The 27,733-nt window shown below is 39.1% G+C and overlaps 1 protein-coding gene across 1 annotated transcript; it reads right to left on the reverse strand.

Annotated features, from left to right (window-relative positions):
• Positions 1-3,758: 3,758 nt before the first annotated feature.
• DLAT (dihydrolipoamide S-acetyltransferase) lies at positions 3,759-26,550 on the reverse strand. Its single transcript, XM_072953728.1, has 14 exons — positions 26,082-26,550; positions 25,489-25,590; positions 25,035-25,159; positions 24,735-24,888; positions 22,664-22,790; positions 20,796-20,983; positions 19,620-19,773; positions 14,193-14,260; positions 13,215-13,307; positions 12,755-12,862; positions 9,329-9,444; positions 5,261-5,423; positions 4,560-4,696; positions 3,759-3,984 (listed from the first exon to the last, which is right to left on the reverse strand). The coding sequence occupies exons 1-14, from the start codon at positions 26,358-26,360 to the stop codon at positions 3,855-3,857; spliced, it is 1,944 nt and encodes a 647-aa protein (XP_072809829.1). The 5' UTR covers positions 26,361-26,550; the 3' UTR covers positions 3,759-3,854.
• Between the last annotated feature and the right edge of the window lie 1,183 nt (positions 26,551-27,733).

The following is a 27,733-nucleotide window of genomic DNA, read 5'->3' on the forward strand; positions in this document are numbered from 1 at the left end:
CTTTCATATTTTTCTGAGTTCCTTTTGATGACATTAGCTGTTACTGTTGTTGGGTTTTGTTTTTTTTTTTAAACTCTTTCTCCTTCTCAAACTTGGCATCAAGAAGAAACTACGGGGGTGGGAGGGTGTATCTCAGTGGTACAGTGCATGCTTAACATGCATGAGGTCTCAGGTTCAATCCCCAGTGCCATTAAATAAATAAATAAAAATAAACCTAACTGCCTCCCTCCCATAAAAATAGAAACGTTAAAAAAAAAAAGCTACTAAAAACAGTATTGCTAGGATATATTTGTCTTAAAGATATTTGTAATGGTCTTAAGTAACTTAAATATCATTTGGGAAAAGTCTGTTTGTTTCCAATAACATGTGAGAATTCTTGGTTTACTCATTGAAAGAAAAATTTTGTCTCTAGTCAATTTTTGTTATCAGGAATAAATAAATCCCAGAGTGCGCAAGAAGTTTTTTATTACCAAGATGGGCCATAGCAGTGAAAGTTTCCTCCAGCAATAAAGATACAGGGCCAATTTGACAATATGCAAACTTTTGCTTTTGTGTACCTCTGTGCTCTGGCAGGAGTCCAAGCTACCCAGGCCTACCATTTAATAACAGCTATGGACTTGTCTAAGGATTGGATACAACGATGCAGTAACAGTAATTGGATGTTATTACATGTAAGACACCAAATACATCCAATTCTAATTTAAGTAAAAGGAGGTGACTTTGGGACAAGTGCCTTTCTCCTAAGAAAATGATTTTTTTTTAAATACCGAAGTGATGTACTTTATAACTCCCATTCATCTAAGTTGTCAGATGGTTGTTCAATACAAAAGCATCAACTTTCCAATTTATACCCCAAGTAAGCAACATTCATATCAAACCTTAAACATCCCTTAATCTTTTCTAGATACAAAACACCTTCTTTGTATTAGTTTTTAACTCAACATGAGGTACTTAAATAAAGTTCTTACTAACTTTAAAACTTTTTAACTTGAGGAACCAATGTGTGTAATAGAAATAAATTGATAGACAATTAAAGACAAATATAATTTTCTTAAATCTAACCTGGATTTGAATTTTTCTAGCAATAGGATAATTTATCATCTGAAAATTTTCTAGAACTGTATGAGTTCCTAAAATTAACAAACCTGTTATATTCTCTTTATCCCTCAAAAAACTTGGAATGCTTTCACCTTTTCTTCTACGAAATCAGTCAAAACGTATTTCCTAGAAATTTCCACACCTAACTGTATAGAACTGGGTGAATCACAACTCTTAAGACTCATGGCACTTAGGTGTTACTTATGTAAGCAGCCATGCAATTGTGCGCTCATTAATACAATGATGATAAGATCTAACGTGCTTAATGTTAACATGTTAAACTTATATCCTAGTTATTTTCCATAATACTTTTACTTTATTATAACATCTCCACTTCCCCTTCCCTACAAAAGCAAAACTTTGTCCAGGAAGAGCATTAACTAAAAATGAACTGTGGAGTAGTTCAAATTTGAATCTTACCAAGATTTTTCTTCTTCAAAACTAAAAATTATTTGAGGTGGACATTAATTATCCTTGCTTTAGATACCAGATTTTTCTACAAACGTAGGTTTTAGAGGTCAGTAATCAGTAGTGTTTATCTTCCTATGTATCCTAGAGCTTGCGCATTGCTCGGTGATGAGTGTTCCTTGCAACACATTCCTGTCCTGTTGTGCTGGTCAGCTCCTCGTGTCCACGATGCCTTGGGATACCTGAACTTCACCCCCAAACCTTAGAATGGAGTAAAATAATAGAGCCACACCCCAACAAGAGGTGCTTCTTGTAAATCCTGGAGCCTAAAGCGTTAGATTATATCCTCCTAAACTCAGTCCTTACATTTTTATCAGTTCTATAAACTCAAAACGTATCTTATAAGAGCTTACGTGTACTGAGCTGTTCCTGGTCTTACATCATCTAATGTGAAAAATAATTAGCAATAGATCAAAAATATTAGACCAGACAGATTGAAAAATACAGTTTAATTTTTAAATAATCTAATTTGAACCAAAATACTATTTCTAACTTTCACAGACTGAATAGACTGAATCCAGATTTAGATTATAGCACAGATTGATTTTAAACTCAGAACAATTTTTATTAGAATGCAACTTTTTATTTTTCTTTCAAGGGAACAACAGAGCCATAGCATTAGCAAAGAATGAATTATCTTTGAAGTTTCATGTATTTGAACCAGATGTGGCTCATACTGATGATGGTCCCTTGTGACAAGCTCAGTCCTTCTGCATAATTTTCAGTTCAAGCTAAAATTACTAATTATTGAAAAGTCATATTAATGTATTGAATTGTTTTCATAATAATACAGCAAGGAAAATATTTGTGGAATATATGGAGTGTCACTTGTGCACCATGTAATAATAAACATTTAGAAAGATTCAACATTGAAATACCTAAATTTCAGGGACTAGCTCCATATATGACATATTACAAGGAAGCTGGGTCAGATTTATTTTAAATAGTCATAAACAATTCCAAATATTTATTAAAACATATCAATTCAATAGAAAGCCTGGAATTGTGATAATGTTCCTAATTCATTTTTATTATCCTGAATATCACCTTCCCCCACCCCCCCACTGAAAAAAGGCAAATTGTAACAAAATGGAAAAAAACACTTAGGATGATAAGGCAGCAAACAACCTAAATAATTTTCTCCTCTCCAACAGGATCTTAGGGCTTTCTTATTTTACATAAGACAACACTGGGGTGGAAAACACAGAACACTTTTTTGTACACATTTAACATTTTTTACTTTATCCAAGTAGAAATGACCGCTTTGTTTTGGTCATCATCTTTTAGCACGCCAGCACTCCAAACTGCTCACCAGTGTCTCTCTCCCTCTTCTTTTTGGACAGAACTTGGTGATAAATGGACTTTGGCACATATCTCACTAGGAATCATATTTTGCGTATGTACACTTATTCCAGTTATTTGATAAAGTATTTCGAAGTTATCTGAATAATAAATCCTAATAATTAAGTTCATTTGCAAGTAACCACCAGTTAATTTTGGAGGAAAAATTCTACTTTCATAACTTTACTGTTATATTCTATAAGCATATTCTTTTATTTGGAAGTAATTATAGAATTCTGCTCTCAGAATTACACATTTAAATTGTTTAAATAGATAACCACATAAATTCTCATTTATACCAAGTAGCTGGTTCATTTTTATACCTTTGTCTCAAGGGAGGAAAGCAACCAGTTTTGAATTCACAGAAAAATAAACATAACAGTTGATTGAAGAAAATGTTGACTTTTAAAATTTCACTTATTTTCCATGAAGTTCTCTATGCTTCCCATCCATGATAAATCAAGATTTATGTAACAAACATTTAAATTAGGTTTAAATTCCAAAACCAAGTTTTAATTTAAACCCTTTCTCCAAGAGAACTCATTTTCCTGATTTCTTCTCCTTCTCTCAAATCTAAGCAAAACGTCTGAGATAATTAAATTTCAAAACCAAGGTTTGATCAAGGTTACTTTTATGTACCTGTCTCACTTGGGAACCTCAATTCTACCTCAGCATTTTCCAGTGGAAGTACTTATCACCAGACGGTTAGGCCACATGTCTCCTGACTAGGAGCTTAAAATCTTGTATTTATTAAATGTGCACAATATTTGGGTGTAATCGGCATTTTAAAAAATTCAGTAATGCCCATTACAAATAACTTACCTGGACAGACTCAAAAATAACTAGTTAACTTTAAAATAAAAAGGACCACCTGTTTAATTATGTATTTATAGCTTGATAAGAATGAACCAGTGTAACCTGGGAGAGTCTAGAAATTCTTGAGTTACTTATAACAACATGGTGACAGGTTTTTCAAGGTACTTTCTAAACTCAGCAAGCCACTGGGCTCCAACTGCTCCATCCACAACCCGATGATCACAACTGAGTGTAACAGACATCATGCTGGCCACATCAAATCTAGGAAAAGAAAAACAGTATTAGGAATTCTGAAAACCATCACTAGATTTTAGCTAGTAACCAGCCCAAATGCTGGCTCCTACCTTATAATCCCAACCAGGTAACATTATTTTCCACCTACTCTTCATCGGCTATACACTCTAGCTCAAATTTAATAGTTTGAAGAAACAGACCAAATAGCTATCTGGAGCACATAGGTCAGCAAACAAGAGCCCAGAGGCCAAATCCAGCCAAAAGCAGGTTTACTGGAATACACTTACATATTGCCTGCTTTTATACTACAATGCAGAGTATTTGCGATAGAAACCATATGACAGAAGGCCTAAAGTATTTACTGACTGGCTCTTAAAGAAAAAGTGTGCTGACCCCTGACCTAGAATAAATAAAGTTTACCACTTCAAATAGGAACCACTACATTCAGTACAATAAGAAGAGTTGCTGAACAACCTCCTTCTGTGCCGACAGCTGAGCCTACCTGAAGCTCCAATATGCCAAAAGGTATAAAACTGAGACTCAAAAACAGGTATATTGTAATGAAAATAAGTTTGCAACTCCCTCTCCATCTTGGCACTTACCCTTTTTCATTATCTGCTGGAACCAGTCGGTCCTCTGAAGCACCAATTGCCAAAATACATGCTTGAGGTGGGTTAATAATAGCAGAGAAGTTCTTAATTCCAAACATTCCTAAATTTGAAATTGTAAAAGTGCCACCCTAGAGGAAAAAAAGATTAAAAACACATCATGGTAACTGCTTGTCAACATAAATCAGAACTAACAACAAATGTTTTGTGAAAAGACTTTAAGATAATCTTTTACTTTAAGGAAGGCCTCTCAACTACCATTAAAAAAAGAAAGAAAGAAAAGGAAAATGGTAAGTATACGAGGTGACGTTAATCAGCCTGTTGGCATCTCGTCAGTGTGTACATATATGAAAGCAGCAAGTTGTACACCTTAAACACAAACAATTCCTATTTCCTGATTATACATCAATAAAGCTGAAAAGAAAAAAAGAAAGGCCTGAATGGAACACATTTTACTGAAAATACACAACATCAACAAAGTCACCTGTGTGGCTTTTGCACACTACCTAGAAGGCATCATACTTTCAGCTTTTGACAGGATACTCGATTTTTATTTTCAGGACCTTGTGTCAGTGAGAATTCAAGGCAGAATCGAAAGGTGGAAAATGCAATTAAAGCATAATGCTGACCTGACAAAAACATAATTCATTAAAGTAACACAATAATATTCAGAAGGTATATAAGTAATACCTTACCTGGAACTCATGTGGCTGTAGTTTACCCTCTCGGGCTTTGGTTGCTAAAGAAACAACATCGTTAGCAATAGTTTCCAGTCCTTTTATATGTGCATTAAATACAATGGGTGTGATGAGTCCCGCAGGAGTACTGACTGCAACGCTGACATCAACAACATGGTTTCTATTTAGAAAGAAAAAAAGAAAACTCTCAATACTCATCAGCCATGTTTATTAAAGAGTTTATGAGTCAGATTAATAAGCAAGATTACTGGTATTTACTTCAGTCTGTGCTACTTTTCAGCCAGAGAGAGATCTTTCCTGGTTTTTACATTTTCTCTGCCCTCTCCTTGACTTGTAATTTTTAAAAATCAGTGAGAAATGCATCAGTAGGTTGGTTTCATATGTACTCTCTACCTCCCCACATCTGCTCTGACTACTACATGGATGGGTGTAGGTGGGGGCAAAAAGGCCCAGCATTCAGTGAGAATGATGTGGACTGGCTGGAGCTGAGTCTGTAAGCAGAGCTTGAGCAGATGAAAGAAAGAGCGGAGGGAAAGGGCCACACTGTGGGAGAAACAGGAGGGTTTAGGGTACAGGGTGGTGGTGTCTCAAAACATAAAGGTAGGATTCCTAATCTTTTCTACACATGGGCACCTTTATATTTGGGTCCCTTCTCAGAATGTATTTTTTTAACACAGAAAATAAAATATTCAAATTGCAAAAACAAACAAAACTCCCCAGAAAGAAACAAAAGAAATTCCCCAGAACTATATTGAAATTCAGTTATCAAACTAGTTAAAAAACAAAACTGTGATATATGCATTTCTGTATTAATTCCTTACTAACATCTTGCAGCAGGTCTAATAAAGGCCCTAATTTTGAAGTGATGATACGCAAAACAGTATTTTATTAAGACGTCTGCAACAACGGTGTGATATGAAAATACTCGATTTTTACTTTGTCACCAGCACAAGTACTGTTAATACCTCCTTGATTTGCTCTCTATGTTTATCATAGGAGGAAATGCTAAATTTTAGTTAGAAGTTAGTAGAAAAGAATTTTTCCCAAGTTCCCAACCTCCTGAATTGTATCACAGTCTCCTTGAGGTCTGTGTAAGGGCCCCTACTAATGTGTTCTGCAATCAAGGAAAGTTAACAAATGTTGGTAAGAATGTGGAGAAGCGGAACCCTTACACACTGCTGGTGGAAATGTAAATTGGTACAGCTACTATGGAAGACAGTAGGGAGGTTCCTCAAAAAACTAAAAATAGAACTACCATATGATCCAACAATCCCACTTGTGGGTGTATATCAGGAAAAATCAAACACACTAATTCAAAGAGATGTATGCACCCCAAAGTTCACAGCAGCACTATTTACAACAGCCAAGACATGGAAGCAATCCAAGTACCCATCAACATACAACTGGATAAAGATGTAGTGTGTGTGTGTGTGTGTGTGCGCGCGCATGTGCATGTTCAGACACACAGACACACAAAGACACACGCAGAGGAATATTACTCAGCCATAAAAAATGAATTCTGCCATCTGCAGCAATGTGAACAGACCTTGAGAATATTACACTTAGTGAAGTCAGACAAGGACAAATATTATATGATCATCATTTATATGTGCTATCTAAAATATGACACAAATGGATGTACATGCAAACAGAAGCAGATTCACAGATAAAGAAAACAAACTAGTGGTTACCAAAGGGTAGAGGGAAGGGAGCAGTGATAGGTGTGGGATTAAAAGATTCAAACTACCATGTATAAAAACGGATAAGCAACAAAGATATATTGTATAGCACAGTGAATTATAACCATTATTTTATAATAACTTATAATGAGTATAATCTGCAAAAATACCAATCGCTATGCTGAAACTAACATAATACTGTAAAAATCAACTATACTTCAATTAAAAAAGAAAAGAAAAAGTTAAAATTTCACATGAAGGAAGAAATCCAGCTCTTTCCAGGCAAACTTTAGAAACTTATGGGTACCAAATCCCTCAATGTACCTAAGCTGGCAAAAGGCAGCAGGCTTCTGTCACTCGCAAACACAGGGACCTACCGTAATAATACAGTGTGTGACACTTATCAGCTACTACAGCTGGGCTCTGGGCCAAGGACCCAGAAAGTACTGCTTTCTTAATTAAATTATCCCGTTATCACAATATTAGCCTATAATGTTCCTCCTAAGAGAGTAAAGATGGTATTTCCTATCTTGTTCATCACTAAATCCAGAAAACAGTATATGTTCAATAAATATTTGTTGAACAGCTGAATGAACAAATGAGTGAAAGGCATTTGGTAAAGATTAATAAATAATTCATAGAACTTGCCCTTCAACCTCCATCCCTTCATCTAAGAAGTGTCCCCTTCAGATATTCTTAAAAGGTTAAACATAAATTTGCTCTATGACCCAGCAATTCCACTCCAAGAAATCTACAAGAAATGAGAACATGTCAACACAGAGAACTGTATGCAAATGTTTGTAACAGTGCTCTGTAAGATATGTCTGTGTCTTAATCCCAGAATCCATCCATGTGACCTTATTTAGTAAAAAGGTGTAATTAGGATCTTGAGATGAGGTCATCCTGGATTATCCAGGTATGCCCTAAATCCAGTGTCCTATAAGAGACAGAAGAGAAGACTTGGACACACAGAAGGTCATATGAAGCTGGACTGATGCAGCCACAAGCCCAGAACGCCTGGAGCCCCCAGAACTGGAGAAAGCCAGTGAAGAGTCTACCTTAGAGCCTAGGGGGTAGGGGGAGCGCAGCCCTGCTGACACCTGAATTTCACACTTCTGACCTTCAGAACTATGAGAGAATGAACTTTTGTTTTACGCCACCAATTCTGTGGTAACTTATAATGGCAGCCCTAGGATAATACAGTTTCTAAGGAATAGTAAGACCCTCAGATGTTCTCCAAGCGTGGAGGGACCAAGGGAAAATCAGAATCAGCAGATTACTGATGTGTTTGACAAGACTGAAAACAGCTTAGAGTTCTCTTGGGGATTTCAGGAAGAATTCATGATGAGTGCTTAAAAAATTGGCCCCTTCTTAGGCAATCATTAACATAAGGTTAGAATTCACGGTATACTGCTTTCTTAGTCATAAATAATGTCTCATAGTGATAAAAATATTAACACTGAATACTGATTTGTCCAATTTGTCCAAACTGCTATAATCAACTTGGTAAGATGATGAGCTGTGTATGTGTGTGTGTATGTGTTTACAGAGAGTACAAGGAAGCTAAATCTTAACCTTCTTTAATAGGAAGTCAGTTGATAAAGTAAAAATTTATAAAAGGCAACAGGAAAATGTTATTTAGAAATATGAAGGTAAATACCAGAAGAAATAATAGTTTAGAAGTTGTGTTTGCCTCTGGGAGTGGACCTCAGCTCAAAGGTTGAGGAGGTCACTGTAAGTCAGGGAGCAATATTCTAATGTATATACTATTATTCTAATAAAAATTAAATTAATATAAAAGAGTCTGCACAGTAGAAAAAGGCCAGGCTTAGGAGCCAGAATCCTGGTTCCCATCACAGTTCTGCTACTTACTAACATATTAACTCAGGGAGTTACTCCATTTACTGAACCTCAATTTCTTCATCTAGAAAATGGGAGTAAAAGCACCCAACTCATAAGGATTAAATGAGATAACACGTGAAAGACACTAAGAGCACCACGGCAGTCACACACCTTTATAGTATCAACAAATACTGTTTTTTGGTTCTGTCTTCAATTTTGCCCCCCTAAAGTTCAGCAAAACTGATTGGTGAACAAAACCATTTCAATCCTGCTTTGTGAATTAAGTCATTATCAACTTAATGATATATATCTGTACACTTATCTCCCTTTCCTAAATGTATACAAAGAATCTGATGTCTTTCCTGAATAAATTTAGCATTATCTCATAAATAGTTTTACGTTGGTTTCAAACTGTTTTGCTGTGGAAGTCATCTCCCTCTCTTTACTGTTTCTCCTTATTCCTCACACTCCTGATGATACATTAGATAACACAAGAAACCTGCTGATGGATATGTATACACCTTCCCAGCAGTGTTATACTTACTGTCTTATAACGGTGTCCAGCCATGAAGAATTTGCCTCAGGAACTTTTAAACATGCCAGAGCCGAAGCTTTTATAATGAAGTCATTGACAGAAATTTTGCTTCTCCCTTCTAACATCTGCAAAGACAAGAAACCATTGTAGTTTCTTAAATTCTCTTCTCAAAGACTAAAACTATATATATAATCTTGAGAAGATGGGAGGGGGTGGATATACAAATGTCCCAAGGTGGAAAGGATGAAAAGAACCCAAAAGTTGGTTTTTCCTTCTTTTTTAATGTAGCCCATTATAGCTGTGAGTTTCTGGCTAAGAACTGTTTTAGTTGCATCTCGTAAGTTATGGTATGTCTTCATTTTCATTTATTTCAACCAAACCAAAAGTTGGTCCTAGGAAAACAACAACAAAATGACAAATGTTTAGCTAGACAAAGAAAAAGAAGACTCAAATTTCTAAAATCAGAAATGAAGAAAATAAAATCAAGTATCAAGTAGGGGGTATTACTATCTACCTTACAGAAATAAAAAGGATTATAGGTAACACCATCAACAACCAAACACCAACAAACTCGGTAACCCAGGTGAAATGGACAAACTCATGGAAAGACACAAACTACCGAAACTGAATAAAAAGGAAACAGAACTTCTGAAAAGACCTATAACTAGTAAGAAGACTGAACTGGTAATTTAAAACTCCCCACACAGAAAAACCTAGACCCAGATGGCTTCACTGGTGAATTCTACCAAATTTAAAGAAGAATAGTAATTCTTCACAAACACTTCCCAAAAAACAGAAGAGGAGGGAACACTTCCCCATTCATTCGATGAGGCTGATATTAGCCTAATAACCAAAATCAGATGAAAATATCACAATATAAAAGGGAAGAAAATACTATGGACCAATATCTCTTATGAATACATGATATGAAAATCCTCAAAAAAAAAAAATTCTAGCAAACCAAATCTAGCTATATATGAAAAGGGTTATTCACCATGACCCAATATGATTAGGCCCAGGAATGCAAAGCTGGTTTCACACATGAAAATCAATTAATGTAATAATGTCCTAATAGAACATAGAACAAAAACACATGGACCACCTCAAAATACAGAGAAAAATCTTTTGACAAAATTAAACACACTTTCATGATAAAAACACTGAACAAACTGGGAACAGAAGGGAACTTCCTCAACCTGATGATAAAATCGATCTATGACAACTCCACAATCATCGTCATACTTCAGTAGTGAAAGACTTATTTTCCCCTGAGATCAAGAACAAGACAAGGATGTCCACGCTTGCCACTTCTACTCAACATTGTACGAGATGTGCTACCCAGAGAAACTAGGAAAGAAAAGGAAATAAAAGGCATCCAGACTGGAAGGCAAAAGCAAAACTCTCTCCCTTTGCAGATGACATGAAGTGTATAAGGAAAATCCAAATCCTAAGGAACACACTAAAAAAGGTTGCAGGACAAATGATCACTACACAAAATCAACTGTTTCTATGCAATAGCAATGAACAATCTGGAAATGAAATCTACAAGAAGTAAACTGGGATAATGAAAATGTTCTAAAATTTGTGATGATGGTTGCACAACTCTGAATACACTAAAACACTAAATTGCAAACTTTAAATGGGTGAATGGTATGGAATGTGAATTACAGCTGAATAAAGCTGTTTAAAAGAACTGAATAAAATAATACATTGAACATACATTTTCTATGTCTAATTTCCAAATAAATTTATTGAAAACAGCTTTACTATTTTGACAGTAACAGTATGCTATCATCTTTAACCCCTGTAGCCAGTTACAAAGTTTTGATGTTGTTTCACTGCTTGCTCGCTTGTTTCACTGCTTGCTCGCTTCCTTCATGCATCTAACATTTGAGGGTCTATTATATCTAGGCATATATATATTGTATCTATTATATCTAGACATATAACTCTAAAGTCCTGGATATTAAGCAGTTTAAAAAAAGGGTAAAAATTCTATTCTCAGGGAGCTTATATTCTAAAGAGGATGAGTAGATTATAAAAGAGTGAAACACAGTATGCTAGGTGGTGTTAAGTGCTGAGGAGAAAAATAAAATAGGGAAAATGAACTAAAGGGAGAACTGATCACTCACCCCACGCCTCTTCCCTTAATTTCAGAATAAGGGGGAAAATCAGGGGAGGTGATACTGAGTCAAATCCTTAAGGAAGTGAAGGAGGAAGCCAAGTGGATACTAGAGGAAGAGTGTGCCATGCGGAGGGAACAGCAGGTGCAAAGGGCCTAAAACAGGAGTACACAGCTGGAGTGCAGAGGAGGAGCAAGGCAACCGCGTGTCCGAGCAGAGTGAGCAAGTGGGAAAGTCGGACAGGAGACTAGAGGTTACAGATAACCTGTGTGAGGCCCCCTGTGCCACCCTAAGGAGTCTGGCTTTTACTTACTCACTTCCTTGCAATTATCTTTCATAGCCCCCTCTCCTGCCCCATTCGGAGTGCAACCCTCCCGTCCAGGCCTTTAGCACCATCACTTCACGCTTACATGACAAGTATGGCTAGTCTCCGACATGAAAGTGTGCCGGTATCTACTGTATCTGTATCTTTCTTAAAATACTGGTATCATGTCACTGGTTTCCTAATGTCTAATTCAAGTGCAACTTCTTGTGCTTGTATATCAAGGTCTTTCCTAAGCCAACAACTAACTGTGTATTCCTTCTAGAAAAGGTAACCTATCTCCCACATATACTTACTTCCTTTTCTTAAAGCACTTTACCTTTACGTCATCAGAATGAACTTTCTTCAACTTCTTTGCCAATTTAAACCCTTCCTATTCTCCACAACCCAACCAAGTTTCCCCTACACCATTGTGAATTCTCCAACTACTTGCCCTAGGCTTCCCCTTCTCTGAACTCCTGTTAACACTTAACCTATACAATGTAATGCAGCAGACAAGGGGCATTATCATAAAGAAGCTGACCTACACATGAGTATTTCTACTTTCATAAAATTGCCTCCTCTTTTTCACATGCATTTATCTCCTCAATTAGGTTATAAATTCATGGAGAAGGACTATGCCTTAGGCTGTGTTCCCAAAAGTGCTTTATGCTAAACACTAAGTAGGTGTTTGGTACTTAACTATAAACACAAAGTAAACAAACTGTTTCTTACCTACCAAGAGACTCAAGAAGTCCCCCAGAATCATAGTGATTCTGCTAGGCTAAAATGGGTCCATGGTAAAGTCAACTTTAAGGATAAGCTTTAATCAAGAGTTAGAAAACGAAACTTCTCCAGGATACTCTCTGCAAGTTAAAATTAAGATGACACTCATTTTCCATCATCAACTGGCATTTAGTAACAAAAAAATACAGGCAAAAATGTTAAGTATTTAGTGAGGGAAAACAAACTTTTTAGAATTTACAGAGTTGGAATTTCCAAACCTTGTACCTTATTAAGTTCTTTCCGTAGCAACAAAACTTCTCCCATATTTACATCGATAGAAAGGTAATAATGAGGTATGGTTTGCTTAGACTGCATTAACCGCTGTGCAATAACCTGAAATCAAGAGAGAGTCAAAAATCATTATCTTGAGTTGAGATGAGACCTCATCCAATTCAGGGCTCTGTTTGCCTTTTACCCTGCTCACTGGTAATGCTCGCCTCAAGCAGCATTAGAAGTGGAAGATGGAAGGCTGCGCCAACCTGGCCCCTTCCGCAGTGTTTGATCAGAACACACTGTCTGTGTACCCCAAGAATTCAGCTGGCCAAACCAAACACCTCTTAAACTAAAGACTTAAGATTCCCAATTTCTAAGTCTCTTGTTAGTGTTTCAAACTACAGATGCAACTGAACAATTGAGTAAAGATGACCCAGCAGCTCTGGTTCTAGAGCGGAGCTAAGACTCTTACTCGGCGAATGTTGCTGATTGGGACATCCGTGAAGACACCTGCAGGAACCGGTGCCACTCCCGGCCCCGGGGGAGGCACGGCAGCTGCTGGAGCCTAGAAGGAGGTAAAAAAGCTCTTAGTAACTGTGGCTTAGTCTTAGCAGAAGCAACTGGGAACAAATGCTTGTGACTCGTTTACAGATGGCAAAGTAGAAATTAAAAGGCTTATATAAAAATTGCTATTTCTACCCCAAGGGAGCAAAAGGGACTCAGATTTGGGCCGTGCTTGTTTAAGAACTTTATTTTTAATTTCCACACTTAGAATTCTGTAATCATTTTTTAAGTGTCATTTTTCTTTGAGCCAGAGTATAATTCAATGACTATTTATGTTAAGATAATTTTGTTTTTGCAAAAATATCTTCAAGAAAAGCAATCAAAGCATTCTTAAGTTGAAAGGATCAAGACAGAAATATGAACAAGGTAATTCATTTTCCTGAACAGTGTTAAGAAAAAACACTGACAAATCTTTCATTTTAAAGCAAACATCTAAATAAATCATTTTCCTTACTTACATAACTGGTTATCTTAGCACCTTTATTGATCAAAACAGAGTTGGCTATGTGGATTTGATCCCTCTGTGGACCAATTAACCACATAAAACTCAAATCGCAGGCAACCAACTTGCAAGCATGCTTTTAAAAATAGGGCTTGAATGAGGAGATAATGTGTTAAGAAAAATTTAGTATCATATTCAAAAAAAACCCCCAAAAAACCCAATTTGGAATGCATTGGAATGTTTTTGTGTATGAATGACAGCACATTCATATCTATATATTGCTAGCCAGTGAAATTAGACCAAAGAAAACACAGTTCTGATTAAGCTATTTCATTCATATATAATGTATGCAAAGGTCTAACAGGCTGGACAAAAAGCACTTGCAGGGACAAATTCCAACCAAAAAAAAAAAAGAGAGAGAGAGAAAAGCCAAATATAACTCACAGGAGCAGCTTTCGCAGGCACAAAGGAGTCGATGTCCTTTTTGATGATTCTGCCTTCTGGTCCTGTCCCTGGAAGAGACACATAAATACCACGTGTGAGGTGTACTGTTGGCTCCCAAGGAGGTCAGCACTGTGATCCTCAAGTGCAAGTTCTTGAAGGCTCTATACCAAAGACTTCCGAAGGGGCCACTGCCTTAACCCTGTCCCTTCAAGTTTTCCCTAAAAATACTACCTTTTGTCAATTACTAATTTTAATTCACACCAAGTGCTCTTGCTTGATCTGTCAGTGGTTCTTAACTACAACAATTCTTATTTTATTTTAAGCATTTCTCTTTAAGAGTTTTATCTAATTAAGCTGTACTTTATTTTTTCATCTTCTTTAAATTGGGAAATACCAGCATCAGGATAATTCTGAGTACAATTTTTAGCTCCAAAAGGAAGTCTAGCTGCCTCCTTCTGGTTAGCTCCAAAAAACCCTTTCTGAACCCTGAAATAGATCTCATTTAGGGTCCTAGATTCATTTGATCATAAAGAATTCCCTTTGTTACAGAGTCCACAGATACAGTAACAACTGTTTCGGACAAATCAGGCAAGTCAATTTTTTCACCCTGAAATAGAATAAATAACTCTCAGATGCAATGATCTCTTCTTTAGACCCATTCATTCCTTCTGTGGTCTCCATCATTTGCAGCTTTTCACAGTAGCCAAGGCTCTCAACTGGCCTGTGTTAAGAGACTGTGAAGGAAATAGGTGCCATGTTACCCACAAGGAAAGATCTTCAAAGATCCCTCAACAGGTTTAATTTTGTTTCATTCAATTTCCTTCTTCCTTCCATCCACAACCTCTCATGTTTAACTTCAGACCCAGGTAGAAACTCCTGAACCCTAATTCTAAGGAGATACAGAATTTAGTTTTTAAAATAACTCTTACATTGGCCCACTTCTAGGGAAAAAACAAAAGGGTCAAATTGATTCCTCTTGCCCCAAGGCAGACTTCTAAAAGGATTCTCATTGTGTGCGGTTCATCCCAACTCCTTTCCTTCATTATGGAAACTGAGTTGGCTAGGACTGTTTATCTAGAACAGAAGCAGCAGTACCCCTGTTAGATTCCGCTCCTTTATGAAAGACAGAAACCATAACCTCCCCATACAGCCAAGGCTGATCCGGACACTGCGGCCCCTGAAGGGGAGGAAACTGCAGTACCACCCGCCTTCTACTAAGCTTCAGCCACCATAAGAACTTGCTGACTATTAGTATCTGAAATCTTTTCAATTCTTTTGCCTATCTCCTGAAGAAGGCACAACAGGCCATCAAAAAGCAATACAGTATGGAGGGAAGAATACTAGACTGGGAGAGAAAAATACAGGGTTGTCGTCAAACATAGACTAGACAGATGACTACAGGCACTTAATCCTATCTGGTCTCCAATTTCATCTGAAGGATAGAGATTATCAGCCACTGCTCACAGGAATGTTGTGAGGATAAAATGGAATAGTGATAGAAAAGTGCTTGGCATCAAAGAAATATAAACCATAATATGGGTAGCACGGAGACAAATCCAACTCTGGACACCAGGCTTTAGGCTTTCAAAGCAGTTTCTTCCCAAATGAATACATTTTAGTCAAATTTGCTAAGCAGCCTGTCCCTGGGGGAAGGCAGGAGTGGGGACTGGAGACTGAGTCCAACAACCAATAGCCAATGATACAATCAACCATGCCTATAAAAATAATAATCAACCCCTATAAAAACAAATCTTGAACAAGATCTGGAGAGCTTCTGGGCTGGTGGACACATTAATGCACGTGAGGGGGCGGTGCTCCCACAGAGAGCATGGAAGCCCTCCACCACTCCAGCACAACCCCCTACCCGGTCCTATGCATCTCTTCTATGTGACCGTTCCTGAGTTGTATCCTTTATAATAAACTGGCAATAGTAAGCAGAGTGCTTTCCTGAGTTCTGTGTGTCTGACTCATTCTAGTCAACTACTGAATCCAAGGAGGAGGTTGTGGGAACCCCTGGTCTACAGCCAGTGGGTCAGAAGATAGGTGGTCCCAAGGACTTGCAACTGGCATCCAAAGGGGCAGACTTGTGGGACTGAGCCCTCAGACCTGTGGGTCTGATGCTAACTGTGGACAGTCAGTGTTGGAATAGGACTGAATTGTTGGATATCCAGGTGGTATCAGAGAATTGACCGTTGGTATGGGAAAAAAAAACCTACGTTTAGTGTCAGAAGCGATGTCAAAAAACATCAATCACTGGTCCTCTCAGCTCACTTATTTTAGACCACCCCTCCCGCTACTGCAACATTTCTTTGACTTCATCAAGACCTCCACTGACTCCTCTGCTCTCATCATCTGCCGTCAGCCTCTGGTCTTCACTTCCTCCTCGCTCAGCTTCCACTCAACGGGTCACTGTTGTAATCACTTCCTAGTCACACTCTACAACATTTGCCTTCTCAATGCCAGCACCAGAGTAGCTTGTTACTGCTGGAAGGAAAAGTACACACCTGGCTGACTGACTGTACTATAAATTCAAAGGCACAAACCTAAAACAGACACACAAAACTACCCAGAATTTCAATTATGTTTCCCTTGACTTCACTTTCCCAATCTCTGAGAACACTATTTCATCCTCTCTAACCAAGCTCCTCCCATACTCCTTCTCCAGCGGACCCCCTCACTTTACACTTCACTGATCAAATAGCAGAACCAGAGAAGTACTCTCTTCTTCCACCACCAAACCTAAAAACCCACCCCATATTCTCCTCCCTCCTATAAAAATCGACAGAATGTCCTAATTTCTTCCCCAAACCAATCCCATCCCCTCTTACATTCTCAAAAGCTTTGTTCCTTGCCAAATTATGCTGCCCTCTCTCCCTTTCTGCATCATCAATTTATCCCTTTCTATTAGGCCACTGGATCTCAACTAGGGCAATTTTGCCCCCAAGGGGGCATTTGACAATGTTTAAAAATAGTTTGGTTGTCACAAATGCTACTACCAGGTAGCAGGTGGAAGCCAAGGATGTTGTTAAACACGCTACAGTGCACAGGACGACCCCCACCCACCACCGCCACCAACAAAGAATCATCTGGTCAAAAATGCCAACAGTGCCACAGCTGAGAAATTCCACACCAAACCCACTCTACTACCACTCATTTCCAAAAGCCCTCCCTTGAGCCCGTATCCTCCCCTAAAAGCTATATATTTCTATTTCTATGCCCTCCTTCACAGCAGAGCTCCTTGAATAAGCTGTCTACAATGCTATCTCCAGCTACTTATCCACTTTCCACTTTGCAACCCTTCCAGACTGGCCTCCACTGTACATTTCTTCTGAGATTACTGCTGTCAAGTTTCCATATCCAATTCCTGACTACGTTCTGTTGATTCTGTATCAGAAATGCATATTGAAGCTGTCCATTTCTTCCCATTTCTACTCTCACCACCCGAGTCTAAGCCACCATCATCAGCTCCAGCAACAGCATCTTAACAGGTGCCTTGGCTCTCATTTAATCCATTTGCGAAGAGCTGCCAAAATGATCTTCTAAAAATAGAAATCATCTTAAGTCACTTCTTTGTTTTAACCTTCAATGGCTTCCTACAAATCCAAATTCTATCATAACCTGTCAAGTCTGTTACGTTCCCAGTGCTGAGTTTCTTTCTAACCTCACCTCCTATCACTGGACCCTCTGCTCACTATGCTCCAGTAACACTGGCCTCCTCTAGGTCCCTCAAACACACCAAGCTCTTTCCCACTTCAGACTGGTCTTTGCCTCAAATGCTTTTCCTCCGGTTCTTCACAAGAGCTGATTCCTCATCTTTCAGGTCAGATCAAATGTCACCTCATCAGAAACATCTTTCCCAACCACCCCGTCCAAAAGCAGTCATGCCTGCTCATATACTTCCCCTGTCACTCACTAGTGTATCACTTGGTTTACTTTCTTCTTAGCACTCAAATCACCTTATTCAGTGAGTTATTACTATCATCACAGCCAATACCTATATATGCTTTCTATATGTAGGCACTGTTTGTTTATTTTTTTTAATATTTATTTATTATTTAATTATTTTATTTTGGTGGGGGAGGATAATTAGGTTTGCTTATTTTTAGTGGTGGTAGTGGGAACTGAATCCAGGCCCTCATGCATGCTAAGCACAGTGCTCTATCACTTGAGCTATACCCTCCCCACCCGGCACTGTTTATTAACTTATTTAATCCCCACAAGCTTATAGTGTTATTTTTGTATACAAATGAAGAAGCCAAGACACACCTAGTGACGGCTGAGCTGGGTTTGAACCCAAGCATTCCAGCTCCAGAGCACATACTCTTAACTACCATGCTATACTCTCCGTCCATTTAATTCTTAATTGTTGGTATTATAAACATCTGAAACTGGAATCTTGTCTGGCTTATGAGTAAGTGTTAGATACACAGACAATGCTCAATGAATATTTGCTTAAATAAATGAATCACCTAATCTGCATGATAAGAATATTGGGATTTTTTCCACTTAAATCTGTCATAAGGTGGCCAGTATTGCCAAATATCTAATAAATGGTCCTTCTTTACCAGTCCAAATTCTTCAGATACAGTTATTAATCCAGTCCCTTCTCCCCTTGAAGTATATTCCAACTTAATCTGCTATCCCTGATTCTAATCATACATACATACCTTACATTAAATTTTAGCTTTAATTTTAGCTTAAAACATTTAAATGCCAGTCAATAATAATAATATGGACAAAATTAACAGGAATTGAGTACTTACTATATTCTAGATACTGCTCTAAGTACTTTATTTATTTTAATGTAAACTATTATCTCAGTTTTAAGAATAGAAAAACAAATGGATTAAGTAATTCATCTAAAGACATTACACAGAAAATGATACAAACAGGATTAAACTGTGGATGCTCAAATTCAAGATCCCATGCTCTTATCACTAAGCTACACTTTGTTTTGGGGAAGAAAAAGATGAGTAAGACATTCTCCTTTGCCCACAAGGAGAGTTAGCTCAGTTTTATATAGAAGTTATCATTTTAAGTCATTTCAAATCATCTCAACTTCATGTTGTGTTTTGCGTATTGCTACATTCAATCAGCCCAGCACCAACAGGTTTCTTATTATATAATCAGGTCCTAAAACCCAACTCTGCTGTACAAACACACCGTACTTTCATCAATAATTAAGCAGTTCCCGTTAACGGAAAATGACAAAAGCTATCTCAACTATATAGGTAGATCCTAGACAGACTACAGAAAGCACAGTAAGTTCTCCTACTCTGTGGTGACACCAAAGGAGGTACTTCCCTCCCTCATCCTTACCCCACTATTCCAGGTAAGACGACCATACACAGTTGTACTTGCTGGTCTTAAGGAGGAAGCTCAACTAAGTTTTAGCTTTACACCCCCATTCCACAGAGACAGGCTTACCCTTAACTTGCGTAAGGTCAATTCCTTTCTCTGCTGCCAACTTCTTTGCAAGAGGACTAACGAACAACCTTCCCTTGGGTCCAGCAGGAGCAGCTGGGCGAGGGGCTGCGGGTGTAGGGGCTGCAGGCTGGAGAGCTGGAGGAACAGGGGCTGCCTTTTGAAATAAGTTACCAATTGTTAATTCACCACTGCAAGGGTTGATCTGAAAAACTAAGATTTATCTTTAATTAAGATGTCAAACCTACTTTAATTAAATAACTTTCATGTCTTCTCCAAGGGTCATGATGCACACTTTTTCCTGCCTAACAAGTACAGCAATACGAATAGTAGTAGCATTATTTTATGTCAAAGATAGAACAAAGTCAAGTTATCTTACTCCATGATAACATGGAGAGGCATGGAATTTAATTCTAGTGACCAGTATAGCCTTTTTTTACTTTAATCTCTTGCTCCTTTATTCTCATTCTCTTATGTCACCAACATGGTTTTTGTTTTTACTTAACCTAATTTCCAAATAATAAATTATGCTGGAAGGTTCCATGTTGAAAATACATTAAAAAAATACAACAATGCTACCACTTGCCAGCTCCCCGTAAATGTATGGCAGCCAGAAATCAAGTTTTCCCTGACAGAAACGTGTCCCTAGTCTAATTAAATTCACATGATTTTACACCTGCGGAAGTATCATTACAGTGTTATCAATACTTGGAATTCATACAAGTTCATGTTACAGGTATATGGTACACAGCGTATAATGACAGACTAAACTATGCAAAAAAAAGCCATGGTTCCCAATGTATTACAAATATAAGCTTGATCTACTATAATATGTGAATTCTAAGGGGACTGACGGCATAAATTCTACAGAAAACGGGTGACGAAGCATCACCTTCCACATGCATGTCTATAACTAAAGCATGAAAAGAATATGTCACCTGCGCTTTGTTCCTGGCAGGACTCAAGACAGTAGGAGAAAAAAAAAGCTACAAGAGTCCAGCTATTGACCAGCAGGTGGGTGGTGCAGTACCATAGACCCTGCAGGTCTCCACAAATGGTACCCATCTCTTTCCTTCTTCACAGAATCTTCGAGCTGGAAGAAACCTGGAGTATCATCTGGTTTAATCCCTTAACTTAGAGGTAAGATAACTGCTTCCTCAATTCCAGACGCATACGTACCAGGGGCGGGGTAGGTGGCGGTGCTGGTGGCTTTAAATCAGTGACTTCAGTTGGCCGATAGTCAGCAAATGCTGGTATATCTGCCTCTTTTTCTACAATGATGCAGAGCGGGGCTCCTAGAGGGACATCTCTCGTGCCTTCAGGGACCAGGATTTTTGCCAGGTAACCTTCTTCCTGTACCTCAAAACCTTAAATATAAAGAAAAAACCTTACGGAACTTAAAGGACTCTATTATCCTATCAAACTCAAGCACAGTTTTAAGTAAGAGGTTTTTCTCCTTCAAACTCCCTGTATAACCTTTCGCAAGCCATTTAACCTGTGTCTCAGCTTCTTTCCCTACAAAATGGGAATAGTACCTGCTTTTCAAGTACTTAGAAACAGTACCTGATACAAAGTAAATACTAAATATCTGTTACACAAAACTACAAGAGATTACAGACAGCAGTCAGTTCTGAACATTCTCTTAAAACAAATCTCCAAGGGCAGCCCCTATGCAGACCCAAGAGTCCAAGATGCCATCATCTGTACTGCTCAAGATCAGAGCCATGTGGTTGTTAAATTAGAGGAGCTACTAAAGCTTGCCAGCAACGTGGGATTATACCCCAAAAGCATCTTCGGAGCTTTCCAAAGAGCTTACGCTTGGAGTTACACCAAATATTTCAATGTGGAGAAACACAGCATTACTAGAGTTGCTATGGTGTTGACAGCTTTATTCAGCTGCCGCTTTCCTTACAGACCTCAAGGCTGCAACAGCAAAGCTGAAAGAAGTCATCACAGAAGATGCCCCTTGCCTTCCAGACCCTGGCTCTCTGGTGCTGTGCTTCTTCCTACTGAAAACATCCTTGGTGAACCCTTCCATTTCCTAGCCGAGAATTAATATCCAATAAAAGACATGTATAAAAAGAAAAGACTCCAAGGCCGCCATAGAGTTTAAAGAGTTTGACCAAGGCGACACTTCTCTAGGAGACTTCGCAGTCTCCAGGATACCACTCTCACTGGTTTTCATGTTAAAATGCAAAGCAGATCTATTCTTGCCAGGAGTGTTTGTTTCTTTCTTTCTTTTTAACAAACAGAACCCTTTCTTCTAATAAAATCTCATGGGAGGAAGCACCATATGCAAAAAGATCAAAAGGAGCTGCCCTGGTGGAAGCGGAGAAAGTGGCAAAGCACAGCAGAGTCCCGCTCCTTAAGCTTTCCTTTGCCCAAACGTGCCCAAGGAATTACAGGGTTTGAAGAACACAACCCGAAAACAATCACTGCAGAGGACGCCCAGAATCTCCCACTGCATCTCTGAGGGCTGAACAGGAAAGAAATCTATGCATCTAGAAGTATCTACACATAGTATCACAAATATGACTGTCTGTGTAGGTTTTCTTCTGAGCATAAAAACAGAGACAAACTAGGAAATGTGATGTATCTGGACAGGTATATGGATGTTCCATCAGTCATTATCAAACAGTGAAAAGAATCTAAACCTTGCTTTCAGTTTTCCCTCAAAATCATCTTTAATTCTTTGGTATTTCCCTGCCTGAGACATTATCTTGTCCTATTTCTTCTTTTCCTCCCTTGCCCAATTTGCCAATGTCAGTTCTGATACAGCTTCTCAGTAATATGATACGGCTAAGAAGCCAACTCTGGCCTAAAAATAATCTCTAAGCTGACACATCCTTGACTCAGTGAGAGTGCAGTATAGAACTGACAAGTCCGACAAGTCACATTTTTGCTATGAAATACCCTGTTCTGGGAAGTGAATACCAAGAATTAAAATTTTTCATGTTATCACTCACTCTTGATAGGATAGGACGGCAATCCTCTTCCCTCATTGGAAAACTCAGTGCCTCAACCATTAAGAGCTGAAGAAATCTCACCTATAGTGGCCTTGTCAGTCTCTATCTCTGCCAATAAGTCTCCTTCATTTAGCTTCTCTCCCACTTTTTTTTCCCATCTCTGAACTGTACCCATGGTCATAGTGGGAGAGAGGGCAGGAAGAAGCACCTGTAAAAAGAAACACGTATTTTTGCTTAATACTAGGAAGCCTTGAACACAATCAAGCACGCAAACAGTTTTATGGAACGACAGTGACTACGACAATCCAAGTTCCCATTTGCCTGATGCCCCCACAACAGCAAAAGCTCAGTACCTCAATAGTGTCCCGGCAGGCAAATCTTTCAAATCTCAAGATTTATGGTATCAGCAATACTCTGACCCACCCTCCAAATACTTTTCCACCCTCCAAAGTTAAAAATGATGGGCAGATGTAAAAGATTTCTTTCTAGACAGTTAAAATTAATTCCTCAATAAGTATTTAAACTCGGAGCATCTTTTCATCTTTTTAACTTAGGATAAGCTAGAATTTTTCATTTTCACAGAATGACCTTAGTCCAGACTTTTCCATTAAAATTTTGCTGTGCTCTGTATTAGCATCTATCTTTTCACTTAGAAGAAACTGCATTTCTCCCAGACTTCCCAGATACCTTTCCAAGATAAAAAAAAATACTAAGAACTGTTCTTACAATAGTCACTTCCACCCTAGCAAAATCTAAACATCAGATTGGCTGATCTAAATTAAAAGCTGCTTTCCCAGTTACACGGCTTGTATTTCCACTGAATTTGTATCCTTCCTCAGTTATGGGTTTTGCCTGCTATCTTCTTAGTGTTTTGTATCTAACAGAATTATGCTGACAAAAATCACTTCAACTGGTGATGTCTAAGGAAGATGAAAAAAATAGTAAAACAAAACTTAAACTCTACTTAGAAAAATTTTTAAATGTTTTCCTTGGTCCGAATGTGTCATCTTCATCTACTTAAAAATTAGTGGATACACGTGGGGAAGGTATAGCTCAGTGGTAAAGTGGGTGCTTAGTATGCATAAGGTCCTGGGTTCAATCCCCAGTACCTCCATTAAATAAATAAATAAACAAACCTAATTACCCCCCCAAAATAAAAAGTTTTAAAAACTTAAAAAAAAAACAATACTATAAAAAAAATTAGTGGATCCAATAACCTCTATACAGTATCTTAAAGGCTAATTAGGACAGAATCCTAACACTCGGAAACAAAGCCATAGACATATAATACAGAGAAATGAACTAAGCCTAATTAGTGAGATAGTATTTGCTAACAGGATGAAATAAATGTGTGAACTGACCACCAGGCAAAACTTTCATCATGAGTGATTGTTAATAACAGACCACAGAGTAGAACATGATATCCAAAAAAGAAAAAGATCCCTGTACAAAAATTTGTACAAATAAACTAAGTGAAGGAAAAGTTCCAGTCTTAATCCTTTAGAAAAAGGACAGCTGGTTTTTAATCCATTTCCAATGTCTGAAACACACAAATATACACAGGATAATCCTTATATCTAATAAACTAATTTAGTTTTGTAGAAAATGATTTTTTTAATACAGTCAATAATGACTATATTTACTGCCCTCAGCTTTGTTACAATGATATTATACATGTATTCTCTACACTTATTCTTCATTGTTAGTTTAGTCATTTTTTAATACTACTAGACTACTTCACTTACTCTTAGAAAACAGAATACTAAAGGTCAAGGGAAAACACCAACTGGGGACTTTCATTTGGTAGACAGCACCTGAAGCCAACCAAAAACTCTATTTACATGGGGAGTAGATATTAAGTACAAATCATCCTCAAAACTTAACATAACGTTCTTGAACAAGAAATGCCAAGCATTATCCTGTCTGCTACACTGAGGCTGAGAAAGGTTAAAAGAACTGCCCAAGTTCACACACCTGGAAATAACAGCTAAGAATAAAAGTTGTCAATTTTCATGTTTAAATCTCTATTTTCTTTCAAATGACAAAAACTAGCCGTCATTAATGCCGGTTTCCAGGATGTGAAAGCCATCTATGAAAAATAATAAATATGTAATAAGTTTTCTAGAGCAAACACCCAGGGGCTGAGCCTCACCTGCATGTGAGGGGGATATGAGCTACCAGGAGCCTGAGCAGAAGGTGTAGGTGGTGGAGGAGCGGCAGCAGGGGTTGGTGCTGGGGCTGCTTGTGGGGTAGGCACTGCCGAAGCATCCAATGTATAATTTTTAAAGGCGTCAATATCTTCAGGCCTAAGGACAAGAATGAATGCGTAAGTATAAGGGGGTTAATAGAGCAGATTTAATAGTCTTAGAAACTTTAACTAATTTCTCGATTCTGGGTTAAAATATTCCACACTAAGCACCTAAATTCCACAAATTACCATGCTACTACTCACTTCTCAACCGTGATACAGATGATTGCTCCAACTGGAACATCTCTAGTACCTTCAGCAACAAGTATCTTTGCCATGTAACACTCCTCCAGGCTCTCAAATCCAACAGTAGCTTTATCAGTTTCAACCTTTTAACACAAAAGCAGGAGCTTAGGGCTGTGCTGCCAGCATGAAGTTTATAAGCATGAGTCTAAAATCATACGGTTCAACAGTCATGTGAAAACAAGAATTATATCACAGGTTTGAAAAAAGGAATTACTAAAAAAAAAATCTCAGCTTAAAATCAGTTTGGCTAACGGCTGACAACTTAGCTAACCAATATTCTCTAATATCAGGTTGTAAGAAACATCTAAGTTTCTTAAGCAAAAGGGATAACTACTCACTCAGAAAGTTAATGCTCAGTCAATTAGCTAAACCAGTTCCTTCTACTTCATTTTCATATTTTAAAACAACTCACCTCTGCAATTAGTTCACCCTCATTGATTTTTTCCCCTTCCTTTTTTTCCCAACGGGCTATGGTGCCTGCCTGCATTGTGGGGGAAAGAGAGGGCAATGGAACCTGGGGGAGAAAAAGGAGAAACACTTAAATTTAAAAAGAGATACCTAACTCTCAGTCTGGTTTAATGTTTCATCCAATTCAATTTAATTTAACATAGAGTTTATGAGTCCCAACACACACTGGGCACTAGGGATGTTAAGGGAATTCCTGTCACCAGCTCTTCAGTGACAGGTTTCCTGCTCCACAGTCCTATGGGTCTAACAAAGCACGTACTCAGCAGGCATTCCACATACAACCCCAGAGTTGGAGCTCTTCTTTCAATAGAACAGATCAGGAAGGGGAAGCTTGGAGCTCTTCCTCCAATGGAATAGATCAGGGGAGGAAAGCTCAAGAGCTACATACAGCAAAGCTGGGTACTGGAGAAGGGAAAAGGACATACAGTATATGGGGAAGAGGGTGGGGGATCACTTCGGCCTCAAAGGAAGGATCCCAAGCCAACAAGTCGGCCTGAAGGACAACGGGGTCCCGCGAAGGACAGGTCTGGGGCTCACCTTCTGATGAGGGGGGAGACTATACCAGCGGCGGCCAGGCGGTCCCCAAAGCTGCAGCAGGACGCGATTCCGCGATGTGGCCCACGAGCTGGGGCTCCAACCGCAGAGTGCCCGGACCCTGCCATACCTGGTGGTCGCGCTGTTGCAACGAGCCGGAGCCAAGCCAGCCCGCGGGGTCACGCACGGAGCTCCGGGCTCCTCCCGCAAGGCCGTCCACCGAGTTCCGAATCCTGCCCTTGGGGCCGCATTCCGGGCCCGTCGCGCACAGACGCGCCACATAGCGCCGCGGACCCCACACCCCAAAAACCAACGCCGTCTCCGGAGTGACCTCTCCGAGAGCAGCGCGGCGTTGCCGTCAGCCACGCCGCGCAGCCGCACATTGTCGTAAAACGGGCTCCAAAGATTCACCCCACCCCCTCCGCGGACCAGAAATGCGTGGGACGCAAGGTCCTCCCGGCGGCGGTGGGGAAGAGGGTTCCCAGAGCGAGTGGGGGCGGCCACTTTGAAGCCACGAGGGGCAGGGACGTTCCAGCGGAGCCTCCGCAAGCGGATTTTGGGAGAATCAGACGTGGAGGGGAGTGGAAGGTGGGGGGGGGGGTCGTGGTGGCGGCATCTCAGGGGAGGACGGGACTTGAGTGCTGTGAAGGGCGCGGCCGAAAGGGAGGGGCGGAAAAAGGCGGCGATGGCGGGGCTCATAGAGGCGGAGTGCGCTGAGGTGGGCTGAGGGGTTGGCTAGGTTTTGAGGAAAACCTGGGAAGGAAGCCGAGAACCAGCTGGGTGCCGAGAGCCTTAGGCCGAGGGGTGGGGTCTAGGCGCTGCTGCGGAGACGGGAGGGAGGGCCTCCCCAAGGGCGTCCGTGCTCTGCTGATGCGCTCTTAGCCTCTGCAGACCCAGGGGCTACCAGCTTTGAGGCCTTGCCCCGCGCAGGTTGTGTTGGGTTACAGTTTTAATTTTAGGTTTGTAGCCCAACGGAAAAGCGAGGCGAACAGGTTTTCCAGCCAAGAGTGAAAGGTGTGAAGGGCAGCCAAGTGGAAGATACATTCCCACATTCAGCAGTACGGTAGCAGAATTACCATATTCTCTGTACGAAGGAAAAGGTTTACGAAACAGATTTGCTTTTCTGATTTGCCATGAATTTCCTTCTACCTACATTTGTTAGGTTCACATTTACTATAGGTTTATCATCCTATAATTAGGAAATATCTCATTTCTGAGCTGAGGGTGACAGACTAGAAGGAAGCACGTGCTGTATGTATGTCTCTTAAGTCCCCAATGTACAGATGGTCCGAAAACACCAAGAACAGAAGTAGGAGGAAAAACCAACATTTGAAAACATGTTCAACTTTGCTAGTAATTAAACATTTGGAAAAATAAGACAGCCAGGAAGTAGTATTGCATACCTACTTAAATTGGAAAGTTAAAAAGTCTAAAATCTCAGTAGTAATGAGATTGAAGAGGAAGATGCACTCTGGGGGCACTGAATATTAGTTATTTTTACTGATGGCAATATAGTAGGAAATAAGAATCAGGGGGAGAAAAGGCTTACATCTTTCCCCCGAATCCTATTCCAGTATCCTTACGGTATCCAAAACAAAGTTAAAAAAAAAAAGTTTCAGTATCTTTATAACAGAAAAAGAATTGAAAAAACAACT

The sequence above is a fragment of the Vicugna pacos genome, chromosome 33, assembly GCF_048564905.1.
Source record: "Vicugna pacos chromosome 33, VicPac4, whole genome shotgun sequence".
In the NCBI taxonomy this organism is placed as follows: Eukaryota; Metazoa; Chordata; class Mammalia; order Artiodactyla; family Camelidae; genus Vicugna; species Vicugna pacos.